General features: G+C 37.5%; 1 protein-coding gene across 2 annotated transcripts in view; it reads left to right on the forward strand.

Annotated features, from left to right (window-relative positions):
• Window positions 1-15435, forward strand: part of CMPK1 (cytidine/uridine monophosphate kinase 1) — a 36633-nt gene that overhangs the window by 16216 nt on the left and 4982 nt on the right. For both annotated transcript variants that reach the window (XM_023258663.2, XR_002744471.2), the window contains exons 2-3: window positions 9749-9895; window positions 14092-14244. In XM_023258663.2, coding sequence (XP_023114431.2) covers window positions 9749-9895; window positions 14092-14244 — 300 coding nt within the window. The remainder of the gene's footprint in view (window positions 1-9748; window positions 9896-14091; window positions 14245-15435) is intronic.

Below are 15435 nucleotides of genomic sequence, written 5' to 3' on the forward strand. Positions count from 1 at the left end.
ATAGCTTTCCATATCAGAACTTATAGATAGCTCTACTTCATTCATAATATATACAGTGGTATATTTAGTGGTATATTCATATATTGGTGAACATTTTGATTTTCTGTTTACAGATGATGCTTATGTGAACATTCATTTATGTAATGTCTTTGTGTACATGTACAACTATTTCAGTAGCACAACTCCTAGAAATGGACCAGAGGGTATGCAGACTTAAATTTTGATAGATTCTGCTAAATTGCTCTCAAAAAAGGCTGAACTAGTTTACACTTCTGCAAAGTATGGTTCCTCCCCACCCCCACCTCCATTCTTGCAAAAGCCAGATATAACAGCCTTTTTATTTTAACCAATCTGATGGGTGGAAAATGAATCACATTGTTTTAATTTAAATTTTCGTGATTACCAGTGAGGTTGAACATCTGTTCTTTTCTTCTTTTCTGTGAATTGTTTATTCTTATCCTTTGCCCATTCCTGTATTTTTTTCTTTATTTGTTAGTTTGATTTTTTAAAGTTTATTTATTTATTTTGAGAGAGACACATGTGTGCATGTGCGCAAGTTAGGGAGGGGCAGAGAAAGAGAGGGAGAGAGAGAATCCCAAGCAGGCTCCACGCTGTCAGGACACCCTGACTTGGGGCTCAATCTCACAATCCATGAGATCATGACCTGAGCCGAAATCAAGATTCAGATGCTTAACTGACTGAGCTACCCAGGTGCCTGAGTATGATCTCTTTATGTACAGTGTATATTACCCTGTCACCTTTGTATGGTGAAAACATTTTCTTCCATGCTCTAGCCTGTTATTTGATTATATTTATGATATCTTTCTTTGTTCATTAAGTGTTTATTATTTATGTTGTCAAACATAAACCTTAACTGACTTGGTTCTTGTTTTAGAATGCCTTTTTCTATCTCAGGATTATTTTCCTCCAGTACTGTCAGTTTTTTTGCTTGTGTTGTTTTAATTTTGCATATGGTATGATGTGGGTATCTAATTTAATTTTTTCCCAGGGTACCTAGTTGCACAAGTATCATTTATTAAATAGTTCTTTTCTGTGTTGAGTTTTACTCTATGCCAATATGGGGCTCACACTCACAGCCCCAAGATCAAGAGTTGCACACTGTACCAACTGAGCCAGCCAGGCGCCCCGCTCCTTGAATTTTAGATGCTAAGTCTGTCATTTATTGAATACCCATTTACACTTACTTGGCTCTGTTCCTGGACTGTTCACTTTCATTGTTCTGTTTGCCTATTTTTATACTAGTATACTGTTCTAATTACTGTAGTTTTATAATATTTTATGCCATGTGGTGGGACAAGTCCCACTTGTAGTTGTTAAAATTATTTTCAGTTTTGGCCATTCTCTTCTCACATTTACTCTGATAAACTTGAGAATCCGTTCATTAGGTTTCATTAAAAAATCAATTCCAGTTGAATTTTGATTGAGGTTGCAATAAATTCATAGATTAATTTGTGGAATTTTAAAATACTTACAGTATTGCATCTTTTTGTTCAGGAACACAGAAGCAAAGAATGCCTTGTTTGTTTATTTATTTATTAAAAAGATTTATTTTTTTAAGTCAGTTTTTTGCCCAACATGAGGCTCAAACTCACAACCCCAAGATCAAGGGTCACATGCTCTTTGCTTCTGGCTGAGCCAGTGAGGCAGCGCCCCATACCATCTTTTGATAATAATAGTTTCAAGGGTTTCTAATTTCTTTATATAATTTTTACACATTAGTTGTAGGCTTAATCCTAAATTTATGTTTCTATTGCTGTTTTGAATAGGATCTTTTTTAAAATGTGTATTTTCTAATTAGTCATTGCTAGTGGGTTTGAAATTGATCTGTTTGTTTATAAGAAGATAGTAAGCAAGATAAATTCTTGTTGGTTCTCATAAATTTTTAAATGTACTCAAATATATCACTGTTGCCATTTGTTGGAGACTCTGTATTTGAGGCTATTTGCATAGTGGATTGGACTGTCATTTATCATACTATACTTGTTCTATACTTAGTTGTTATTATTATTGCTTTTGTTCCTTTCCTATGTACATTTCGTATGCTGTTGAGCCAGTTTGGTAGTATTTTTCCTTTGTTGGTATGTAATTTGTTAGGGTAGCCACTGGTTATTGTGGACTTTGGAATAACTGGAATGGGATCTGGGAGTTTGCGCTCTCATAGTAGGTCTTGAATCTAGCAGTGTTTTTAGGAGTATGTTCTTTAGGAGACACCTCTAGTTATAATAGCTAATGATACTATGCTGCAGCTGATAGTGTAGTGTAGGTATTATTTCTGGTAATATAAATAATAATTCTGTTTTACAGATGAAGAAACTGAGCTCTAAGGTTACATAAATTTTCCAGTGTCACACAGGGTTGTGAGCGTTTAATTTTAAGACTTGATCCCTTAACTTTCAGTTCGGTGTTCTGAGTACGTGACTTCATGCAAGGTTCTTTTCTTGTGGTTGTTGCTGGATTCTGTATTTCTGTAGCTGCATTTTGCCATTAGTATGGTAATTTTGCAGATGCTCAAATGCTATGTTTGCATATATTATTGAATTCAGAGTTTGTTATCCTTTGCACATTTTACTCAAGTTGATTCGTAAATCCAGATAAATTCTAGCCCTTAAGGAGAACCTGAGCTATTAAAATGTGGTTATTTAAAAACTTTTTTTAATGTTATTTATTTATTTATTTTTAATTTTTTAATGTTTATTTACTTTTGAGAGAGTGAGAGACAGAGTGCAAGGTGGAGAGGAGCAGAGAGAGAGGGAGGCACAGAATCTGGAGCTGGCTCTAGGCTCTGAGCTGTCAACACAGAGCCCGATGCAGGGTTCGAACTCTCAAATTGCAAGATCATGACCTGAGCTGAAGTCAGATGCTTAACCGACTGAGCCACTCAGGTGCCCCATAATGTTTTTTATTTATTTTTGAGAGAGAGAGACACAGAGTGTCAGCCGGGGAGGGGCAGAGAGAGAGAGAGAAAGAGACACGGAATCTGAAGCAGGCTCCAGGCTCTGAGCTGTCAGCACAGAGCCCAATGTGGGGCTCAAACTCATGAGCCATGAGATCATGACCTGAGCTGAAGTTGGACGCTTAACCATCTGAGCACTCAGGCGCCCCAAAATGTTGTGGTTATTTTGAGTCTTTTTACAAATTGCATTCTCAAGTATCTCTTAGGGTGGCTTTATTACTTTTGGTATTCCCCAGGTAAATGATATTCTGATTTTAATGTTATTTATTTTTTAAAAATAAGAAATACAATTAGGCCTGCTTAATATTTTAAAAACTCTCTTTCCTAAGGTGAAATAGAGAGGCAAGGGCTTCATGTAAGTGGTTTCATTTATGTCCTCCAAGTGTTCTCACAGGAAATGAATTAACTGAACTCTAGGCTCTTAGGCCACCTGCAACAATATTTGGGTTTTAGTGATATGAGTGTGTAGCTTGTAGGCTCTACAGTGACTATAAGAATTGATCATTCAGTTAATAAGATCAGAGAGTATTTTCTTTTTTTTTTTTTTTTTTTAATTTTTCTTCTTAAGGTTTATTTTTGAGACAATGTGGGAGACAGAGTGCAAGCAGCAGAGGGGCAGACAGAGGGAGACACAGAATCCGAAGTGGGCTCCAGGCTCTAAGCTGTCAGCCCAGAGCCTGATGCGGGGCTCGAACTCACGAACCGTGAGATCATGACCGTGAGATCATGACCTGGGCCGAAGTCGGACGCTCAACCGACTGAGCCACCCAGGCACCCCCAGAGAGTGTTTTCTAAGATTAACAAGACATCTGTACCTATCCATTAATGTTGGAAGTTTTCAAATTACTGCCTCTGAGCTCCTGGAATCCCATGAGGTTTCTGGGCCTGGTCTTCATCTTTGACCATTTTCCATGCCCTTCTAATGTAGGGAAGACAGATTGATTCAGAATGAATGAGATGAATTAAAAGAAAAATACTGGAAATGACCAACTGGAATGAAATTGGAGTGTGAAAATTCCAATTCACAGTTGCTATAGGGACCATTTGGTATATAAATCAGGTACGCAAATCGTCAGTTATCTGAGGATTTTTGGAAACTGTTAGAGGAATATGCAGGCTTACAGAAATGGGGAAACAGTATTGGGTGGCTTCTAACTCACCTTTGCTCTGAGTTTTGTTTATTGTTCTATCTTCTTGCACTGCCTCTGAAGAATCAACTTTTTCCCCCAGCAGACAGTGCTGGTAAAGACTGAATTCCTTAGGAAAAGCTATGCAAGATGAAGAATTGTCTTATTAGTTAATCATACAGCTCAAGTCACTTTAATGTACAAGTCACTATTGCATCCTATTTACTTCCCCTGAAATCAGCACATTGCCTGGCACTTCATAGGCACTCAATAAATATTTATGGATTTAAATTAAGTTCCAAGTATTGCCTGAATTAAGGTTGTCTTCTAGGAAGAGCAAAACATTGAAGAAAATGAATAGTGTTGTAATTGTGTGCAGTTGAATGGATTATATCCCTCTTTTCAGGGTATAAGCTTTTAAAATATCACTCTTTAATTAGAAAAAGAAGTATGCTTCATGTTAATTTAAAATCTGTCTGCTAAAGCTTTTTGTTTAAGAAAAGATTTAGCTCAGTTTATAATTTCTGTAGTTTATAGTTAATATGTAGATTTGCAATTAAATAGGCATGGTGAAGTGCAATTCATGCATTTGGAAATACAGCAAGGGCAGACTAAAAATGAGATTGGAAATCTACTAGCAATTTAAATCAACTATTACGCTCAGTGTTTCTTGCACTGAACAGTTGTTTTTTTTTCCTTTCTTTTAATGCTAACCTTTCTTTAATGGTGATTATAGGAAAGACCCTTTCTCTAACCCTCTATAGGTAAAACTGGAAGGAACCTTAAACGTTTGACCAGTTTTAAGCATCTGGGCACTGTGCAGCAGTTTTTACATTCCAAGTAAAGTAAGTTCCCCAAGACTGGCAGATTCTGTTCTTGGAAGGTCCTTATCAGACATCTCATTTAGAGTAATTGGAAAAAGTTCTATTGGAAATGCCTTTGAAATAAATGAGAGCCTTACATAAAGTGTTGCTGGGAGGCTGTAGGCTCTAAAGCTATTGTTTGCAGCAGGCACCAGACTAGTGAGTCTGGATGGCTTGGGATAGTCCTTGCAGCATTTCTGGGTGTGCTGCTGAAGGTACATTATTGACAGTACAGAACCAAAATTTAGATTTTAAGGGTCACTATCTTATAAGGAATGCAAAGTAAACGTAGTCTTAAATGCTTTAAAGATGCATCCACTATTTAAAGGATACCCAGTAATTTTAACTCACACAGTTGCATTAAAAATATATTTGTAGCAGGGCACCTGGGTGGCTCAGTCCGTTGAGCGTCCGACTTCGACTCAGGTCATGATCTCACAGTGCTGACCGCTTGCTTGGAGCCTGGAGCCTGCTTCAGATTCTGTGTCTCCTTCTCTCTGCCCCTCCCCTGCTCACGCTTTGTCTCACTGTGTTTCTCAAAAATAAATATTAAAAAAAATTAAAAATATTTAAAAAAATTACAAGATATATATGTATATGTATATATATATGTATATGTATGTATATATACATATATGTATATATCCGTATATGTATATTTGTAGCTAATATATCTGCTATGTTCCCTCTCTTGTGAGGCTCAGTCACAGTCTGTGGTACTTTCTAATTGCCACACTAACAGGAGGAGGTGTCTGGCATCTGGATCTCTTCTTGCTTCCAAGGACTTGCCATTTATGCATCATTTTTACCTTGAACTCTTTTTTTTGTTGTGGTTTTGTTTTTTATTGTTTTTATCGTTGTCTTTGTTCACATAACACCACATTACCTAAATTTAGAAAGAAGGAAAGATGATTGTTAAGAAGGGAGAGAAGTCCATCAAGATGATTGGAGATTTGATACCATAAATTGTCAACCTTCACCTAGTTATAATTACACAGAGTGCCATTCTGTCCTTATTGAGAACATGGTGCTTTTTTTTCCCTCCTTCCAAGTCTTAGTATATGGTTTATAAAAATTTATTGAGTTTTCAGTTTCTTAAAGGAGAAAATGAAAGTAAAAAATTTAGACCGTTACTCTAAATGAGTTTATATATTTGTCACTAGAAAACTATTTTTAGTTGAATAGTAGCTTGTAATTGTATTTATTGTAGTTTATAGTATTTATAACCTGCTGTGGTTTTGAATGTTGTTCTTAAGACTGCAGTTAGTGACCCACTAGGTTTTAATTGCTAGGAAATTCAGAGAATGTGAAAGAGTTTTGGTTAAGCCTGAGAAAAAGCCATTCTTGCTTTCCTCAGAATTGGCATCAGTGACTACTTAATGACAACAGAATGCTTTAAAAACATGCTCTTTAAAGTCTAGCTGTTATTAAAATACCATAATAGCTAGTATGTAAGTGATAGTTGCTTTTTGTTGTAGAAACTCTGTGGTAAGAGGAAAGCTTCAGCAAAATCCTTAAGAAAAATATAGTATAAAAAAGTGGTAAATAGAGGATTTTTAAAGATGGAATGTGAATGAACAGTAGGAAGACACATGTATAGATTTGACATCGTTCTAATTTAAATTCCTTGTTTCCTTAGACTTTGCAGATAAGGTTGTTTTCTCTCTTTTTGACCAACTGTGTGTGATTTTTTTTTTAAAATATCATTTGTATACTTCAGTTTACAACTAGTTTCTCTTTTAAAAAAGTGATATGCCAAAACCTACTTTAATGCAATATAGAGCTTGCAAATTTGAGTGCTCCAGGAAATAAACACTGTATATACTAATTTCTAAATTGCTAGCTGGGCTTCTAAATGTATGTTGTTCATGCAGCAGAGGCAATCTCTACAGAGCGATCTGTGTGGTTTGTGTTTCACTAAGCATTTGCCATTGTTTAGTACTGTTTGTCTCTGCATTTATTCAATATTACCATATGCTATAATCTCTAGACCAGATGAGAACATCCAGCAAGCATAGACTTCCAAGCAGAAAACAAAGTAAACTATAGGAAATGGGACTGCTATAAAATTTTATGGACACTAGTTGCAAACTGCTTTTTGAAAATTGTAATAGTGAGGGGGAAAGTGGGTCACACCTCATTTTTTTTATAAGGCCTTTTCTACAACACCCATTTTCAGAAGTTTGCTTATGCTTGGTGATCAAAGTAGGCATTTAAAAATGGTGTGTGAAAATAATTTTAAAATAACAGTTTAAATAATTAAACATTTTGTATTTCCATTTTCTGTAAACGATGGGAGGGGTTTTTTTTTCTTTAAACCCTATTATAACAACTAAATACACTTTTGATTATTCTAATGGTAGGGACTGTGTGACTAAGAGACATGAGTGACACTGCGGTTTTGTTTATTCTCCTCCAACTTTATGTCCAATTTTAGTCAGCAAATAAACTATTTAGAGTTTGTTTTCCTTTGCTGACTACCTTACTGCTAGCTTAGAACTAGTTCGGCAAGAGTAAGTTTAGCCAACGATGTTTGGAAATAGAAAAGGGGTAAAGAATGTAAGGCTTCTGTAATCCAAAAAAAGAAGACTCACCATAACCTGGGTAATTGAGAGAGTTTTTATGAGTGCAACTGAAACATTGTACTTTATTTATTTTTTATTTTTTTAGCGTTTATTTATTATTGAGAGATAGAGACAGAGCATGAGCATGGGAGGGGCAGAGAGAGGAGGAGACACAGAATCTGAAGGAGGCTCCAGGCTCTGAGGTGTTAGCACAGAGCCCGACACGGGGCTCGAACTCACAAACCCAGTGAGATCATGACCTGAGCTGAAGTCAGACCTTAACTGACTGAGCCACCTAGGCGCCCCGAAACATTGTACTTTAAAAGTAGGAGGTGGGATTGTAGGCTTCCTCAAATCTTAATGTTGGAAGTAAAGATAAATTTAAGATCTTAAACGTTTATTGCACACTTAAGTATGCATGAGATAAAGTCTCATTTAGGGAGTCTTAAGAATTTGGGGAGAGATGATTTTTGTAACCAAAAATTGAATATAGTTCTGAATGCCCTGATATTTGAGAGTAAAAACGTTGTAAAAATAGATTTTAGGGGTACCTGGGTGGCCCAGTAAGCGTCTGACTCTTGATTTCTGCTCAGGTTATGATCTCATGGGTTTGTGGGATGGAGCTCCGTGTTGGGCTCTGTGCTGACTGTGGAGCCTGCTTGGGATTCTCTCTCTCCTCCTCTCCCTGCCCCTCCTTCCACTCACATGGTCTCTCTCTCTCTCTCAAAATAAATAAATAAAAACTAAAAAAAAAAAAGATTCTATAGTTCTTTTGACTTAATAAAAGGGAATGTATATGTTCATGTAGAGGAAGAAGCTTTTCATTATTCAGAATGGTCTCTTAGATCAGCATTGTTTTCTCATTCCAGTCATGGGGAAACGGCAGAGCAATACTGTAGCTTTTTTGTTGTTGTTTTTTGGTTTTTTTGTTTATTTATTTTGAGAGACAGAGCAGAGGAGGGGCAGAGAGAGAATCCCAGGCAGTCTCCGTGCCGTTAGGGCAGAGCCTGAAGCCTGATGCGGGGCTTGAACTCATGAACTGTGAGGTCATGACCTGACCTGAGCGGAAACCAAGAGTCGGACACTTAACCCACTGAACCGCCCAGGCGCCCACAATACTGTAGCATTTTATATGACTTAATTCAACTACTACCTTGTACCCTGCACCTAGTGCATCATTTGTAAGTCCTACATAATAATGATCGTCACAGTCATAATTATACTACTGACTTTTCGTTGGCTATTCATAGCTATTACCTCAGTTAAGCCTCTTGATTGGTCTTTCTATAAAAACCATCAAAATGAGTACATATGCATGTGTGGGTGTTTGTGTACACACATATAAAATGGTGTATATATAATAGAAAAAATGCTTCTAGCTTATTTAAGATAAGTATCTTCATAATAGCAATGAAGTAATTGGTGACTTTTATCCCCTGCTATGTGCAGGCTTTTTGGTAGGCAATGTATATACATTATCTTATTTAGCCATAACTTATAAAATAGCTATGTGTATTCCCAATTTACAGATGAGACCTCTAGTTGCAACTAGAGGAGGAAGAGGCAGTGGACTTTGAAGAAAGGTAAGGAAGGTACTGGTCTAGGTAGAGAGACCGTGATACAGTGATAGGTAGAGAAGGCTCTATTTGATTAATGTGACCACTCTCGAAGCTAATTTTGTGTAGGAGGTAGGACTTGTGCTATTTACTGAGAAAGGGAACAGACCAGAAGAATGGGGTTAGTGTAAATGCTGGTGAGTTCAGTTTAGGTGTGTTGAGTTTAAGGAACGGAAGTAGAGATTTTGTAGAAGGTGGATACAGCCAACACTGGTAGGATTTTTTATTTTTATTTTTTTGCCTTGAATTGTATAGGTTTTTGTTATGCATTTTTGAACATTATTAATGACATTTAAACTTTGTGTTTTGTGAGGGATTATAATGAAATGTTAATGCCTTGAATAGTTACACAAATTCCTGGATGATTTTGTGGTGTGTGAACATTGTAGCCACCATGACCTACCAGGTTAAGAGTATTTTTTAAGCAAATTTGATTGTATGAAATCTCTTTAAATTTTTAACAATTATTTGTTTAATGTACAAGCAAAGCTTATTTATTTAGAAAAATTAGAATATAGAAATTAACATGAAGGAAAAAAATTGATAGTCCTATCATTGGGTTGAATATATTCTAATTTTTTTCCCTATGTGTTGTTCCTTTCAGAAATATGGCTACACACACCTTTCTGCAGGAGAACTCCTTCGTGATGAAAGGAAGAACCCAGATTCACAGTATGGTGAACTCATTGAAAAGTACATTAAAGATGGAAAGATTGTGCCAGTTGAGATAACCATCAGTTTGTTAAAGAGGGTAAGGAGTGAATGCCAACCAGTTCAAACCAGCAAGGAAATGAGAAAGTAAATCTACCTTTCCTTTGAGTAATGAAAAAAAAATGAGAGTACTAAGTTTCTTGCTTGTGGTAGGTGGTCACGGTGTTTGAGAATGGCAGAACTAGAAATTCTACTTTTCACCTGGGAAGAAATTGGACAGTAGCAAGCATTCTCTGCCTAGAACTAGGATCAGCTACAGCTGAACTTAACATCCATATGTGTGTACTTGATCCTTCCCCAACGTGCAGAAATTGTCTCACTTCCATTTCTGTCTTCTTCCTTTTTTCCTTCCCCTCCTCTTCTTCCTTCCCTTCCTCTTCTTCCTTCCCCACGTCCTTTCCCTTTTCTGTTTTCTTGTAAGCCTTCTTTCTTCCTTCCTTCATTCTCCCCCTTCCTTTTTTTCCTGCTTCCCATGACCCTCTCATTGTTGCCGGTCTCTCAATTTCGATGTTTCCTCTTCTGGTGATTGTGTCACCATCTTCGGTGTGAAATGCCAAGATTAATAACTATGAAATTATAATATGTCCCATCTTAAAAACAGAGATCTTGGATTTACATGGTAACTCTCCACTATAGATTTCTAAGACTATTTATTAACAGGTTTTTTCATATATAAGAAATAGTGAAGGAGAAATGCAAGAGTGAGAACAGTAAGAAATAGTTGAAGCCCAATGGAAAAGAGATATCTGAGCACCAGGACAGAACCACAGAACCTTGAGGATGAGGAGTAGTGGCTCATTTACACACATTCTTACCTTTTGTTTCAGAGATGGGAGTAACCTTCTTCCACTCCAGAGTGTATCCTCCCCTATTCTCTGGATTTAATGCCTTTTTCTCCACTTTATCACTAAGCACTGTGAAAAAGTGGTCTGCATTTTTCACTTTTTTACTTCCTACTCTTCAACCCTTTGGAGTCAGGTACTGTTTCCATCTTCATTGAAACGATTCTTGCTGTTGTTACCAATGTTCTTCCTTATCAAATCTAGGGGATATTTGTCGTCGTTTTTCTCATAGCAGTTAACTCTATTCATATCTTCTCAAACCTTCTTTGTTCTCTGTGATACCATTTTTTTTTATTCTTTCCTACTTCAGTTTCTTATGTTTCCTTTTTTTTTTTTTTTTTTTTAATTTTTTTTTTTCAACGTTTATTTATTTTTGGGACAGAGAGAGACAGAGCATGAACGGGGGAGGGGCAGAGAGAGAGGGAGACACAGAATCGGAAACAGGCTCCAGGCTCTGAGCCATCAGCCCGGAGCCTGACATGGGGCTCGAACTCACGGACCGCGAGATCGTGACCTGGCTGAAGTCGGACGCTTAACCGACTGCGCCACCCAGGCGCCCCTTCTTATGTTTCCTTTGATAGCTCATCTTCTGCAAGTTTCTAAACCATGATGCTTCTCAGGGTTTTATCCTTGGTTCTCCTCTCCTTTTATATATTTCGTGATGGATGGTTTTAGCCATGCCCAAGGCTTTCACTGTGCTAATAAATGCTAAAACCTACAGCGCTGGCACACATCTTTTTTTTCTGAACTCCAGACCTATATTTCTGACTACTAGACATCCATCTGAATATTTGACAAGTATCTCAGCGTTATCAGCATAACCTCTAGAATGTGATCACCTTTTATTTCTTGTCCTGGTCAATGGTTCTGCCATCTGTGCAGCTGCCCAAGCCAGAAACCTGGGGCCATCCTGTATTTGCCACCTCTTCTTCACTTTCCCAAATCCATTCAGTGAGCAGATCTTCCAGTGACTTTCCTTTTTTTAAGTTTATTTATTTATTTTGAGAGAGCAAGAGTGCAAGTGGTGAAGGAGCTGAGATAGGGAGATACAGAATCCCAAACAGGCTCCATGCTGCACCGTCAGCGCAGGGCCTGATGCGGGGCTTGAATTCATGAACCGTAATCATGACTTGAGCTGAAACCAAGAGTCAGATACTTAACTGACTGAGCCATCCAGGCACCCCGATTATCTTCCTCTTAACCCTCTTTGACTTAGTCTGTTTTCTCTATTACTACTGTCACCTTAGTTCAGATCCTCTTTTTCTTACCTGGACCATTATTGGAGCCTCCTCATGAGTCTTTTGCCTTTAATCCACGCTTGTCCCCTTCTAGCTCGTCCTTCATGGTACAGTCAAGGTGATTTTTTTCCAGAAGGTGATGTAAGCATATTCTTCTGCTTAAAATTCCTTAGTGGTCCTCTGTTGCTTCCAGGATAAAAACCAGTTCCTTAGTGTGACATAATAAGTTCTTCATTAATCTTGCCCCTACCTACTTTCTAGTCCTATCTCCCACTACTCTCTACATGTGTCCTAATATTCAACTGTCTCAGCTTACTTCAGATTCATCAAAGCTGTTATGCTTTCTCATTTCTGAGCCTTTATCTATCCAGTTTACACTCTTTGGAGTACCTTGATCCCTGTCTGCTTGCCACTTCATTATTTAGGACTCCATGGCCACCTCCCTGATAAAGCTCTCTCTAGCAGTTTCCCAGGTAGTTTGTGCTTAATTTCTTTGTTTTATCATAGCATCCTTTCATACCTCATCATAGGACTTAGCACATTTACTTACACATATTTGTTACCTGCTGAACTATGAGCCCCCAGGAGCCATGACTTTGCTCTTCATGTTCCCTGGTTATAGGCCTTGAGTAAATGTATGTGATGGTGGAATATTGATGCACCTCTTCAGGTATCTTCCACTACCATAATTGGGGTAGAAATGCTATAGCAGGGGCCCAAAAACATTCTGTGATAGTTTTGTATTATTGGAGAATATTGGAAAAGCTAGATGATGGGACAAAGCCAACCCTCAGACAAAGAAAGGAATTAGGGGGCCTGACAGCCCTTGCTCTTTTTGAAGAACTAGGAAACAGTTTGAGCACTGAGGGGACTAGATGTTGGTGTCTGGAATAGAGGCTGCTCTGGAGTTGGTCAAAGTCATGTGTCAGTGTGTACCCAATGGGGGCTGGCAGTGGTGAGGATTTGGAGACTAGAGATCTGCATCTCCTGTCACATATTGTCACATTGTGCCCAAATTCACACTGGCACAGGATGGTGAAACGTGCTGCTCTTGCTATCTTTCTTGAGTCTGTTCTTTCCTCTGCTACCTGTGTTTTGGGTAGCTTAATTAGCTTTAGTTGAAAAAACTATTAACTTTATACTAATAATTAATGCTGGCAATCTCTTTATATTTGTCCAAGGATTTTTTGCAATTGGACTTGAATTATTGCAGAGAATCTTAATACCTGAAGAAGTAGCATTCTTCTTAGCACAGCAAAAATGACTTGGGAGAGGGGAGAGGAAGGAATAGGGTCTCTGGTGGCTAGAGCAAAGATACTGGTTAATGCCTATTTTCTTTTTGCTGTTTATAACTTTGTGAATCTATATGTGAAAGTAATATATGCTTACTGTAGAAAATTCAGAAACTGCACGAAAAAGAAACTGTGTGTATGTCTATTAATATGTATAAATGGGGAAGGGGTATATACCATAACTCCACCAACTTGAGGTGACTGTGTTACTACACTGGATCATCTTTTCTTTTTTCTTTTTTTTTTTTTTTTAATTTTAATTTATAACCTAAAAAAATTAAAGAAAAAATTTTTTAACACTTCATTTATTTTTGAGAGAGAGAGAGACAGCGTGAGCGGGGGAAGGTCAGAGAGAGAGAGGGAGACACAGAATGCAAAGCACACTCCAGGCTCTGAGCTGTCAGCAGGGAGCCCGACACGGGGCTCGAACCCACAAGCTATGAGATCATGACCTGAGCTGAAGTCGGATGCTTAACTGATGGAGCCACCCAGGCGCCACCCCCCCTTCCAAAATTTTTTTAATGTTTATTTATTTTTGAGAGAAAGAATGCAAGTGGGGAAGGGGCAGAGAGTGAGGGAGACACAGAATCCGAGCTGTCAGCACAGAGCCCAATGCAGGACTCAAACTCATGAACTGCCAGATTATGACTGGAGCCAAAGTCGGACGCTTCACCGACTGAGCCACCCAGGGGCCCTGCCTGATCATCTCCTTTAAGTCTTGTTTTTTTTCCCCATGCACCCTCCACTCTACTCATGATTTGAAGAATAATAATAACAAAGCAAACACTCATATATCCCCCCCCTTCCTTAAGAAGTTGTATTTTGTTAATGTTATATTGAACCTAAATCTTCCTTTTCTTTTAGGAAATGGATCAGACCATGGCTGCCAATGCTCAGAAGAATAAATTCTTGATTGATGGGTTTCCAAGAAATCAAGACAACCTTCAAGGTTGGAATAACACCATGGATGGGAAGGCAGAAGTGTCTTTTGTTCTGTTTTTTGACTGTAATAATGAGGTAATGAAGACCTTCATCTGCCCACATGGGGTTTAACCAACTGATGGTCAACTATTAGAGAAAAACAAAGTGATTTTTTACTTATATTTTATGTCAGCAGCAGTATTGCTTTGAACTGGTAAATTGGTTGGATGGAACAGCACTGTATTGCTGTTGGACTATTAGAAACTATTTGGCATCAGCAACCTTGTGGACCTAAAATTTGCTTTATTTTCAAAATAGCAGTACTGTGTGTGTTTTAAGAATTGACTTGTACAATAATGTTAGGTAATGAAACTGCAGTGTTACCTCGTAGGTATGCACTCTTATCAGAGAGTATCTTGCCTTAGGACGTTAGGGCAACATTTTGGGGAAGTTGGGAAAACTTACTATTTTTAAAGAAACATACAAGATAGCTTGATTTGTCTTCTAAGAGTGAAATGATCTTGCAAAAAGCAGGAAAGCGTTCTTTTTCTTTCTGGCACTTCTAATAACATACCCAGACATACCTTTGAATAACCAAATTTCTCAGAGTCATTTAATTAAAAGGCCTGACTGTTTGACAGCTGCAGTAGAACTTCATTAAATTAATGCCAACAGCCTGGAAGAATAAGAATCTAAAGAACTGCCTTGAAGGAAGTTGGCTATTCTTGGGCTGAATTGCAAATGTGCCTCTGGTGGAGAGGCTTGCTGCAGCCTTTGAGTTGTTTTAAAATGTAACTCTCTTTTTCCAACCCCCAAAAATATGTTTTCACTTATTCTTCAAAGTTGACTTTAGAATGTTACCACAGCTTTATAACTAAGGAATGTTTATTCACGATTATCAAGGGATACTTTATTCAAATGCAAATATGTTGACTCTTAAATATTTGGATATTTATGGAATTATCAAAAAGTAAGCAAAATGGAACAAAGTTTGAGGCATGTAATTCATACCTAATAAGTTAATAATATATCCTGGATGGAAGCATACACATACAGATCTTCTTTTTATTGCGGTTTAAAAAAAAGTACACAGGAAAAACTGAGTCATGAATGAATTCTTATTATGCTCTGTGCTTATTTAACCTAGTTTATATAAATTGAACCACATGTTTAAATTTAAAAGGACTTTGCATGTTGATTAATGAATTAGACAAATTAGTTTTAATGTAGGGTTTTTTTTGTGATCTCTTCAAACTTTGTTCTCATTCAGGTTAAAAGAATGGCAAA

Source organism: Felis catus, chromosome C1 (assembly GCF_018350175.1).
Source record: "Felis catus isolate Fca126 chromosome C1, F.catus_Fca126_mat1.0, whole genome shotgun sequence".
NCBI classification, from domain to species: Eukaryota; Metazoa; Chordata; class Mammalia; order Carnivora; family Felidae; genus Felis; species Felis catus.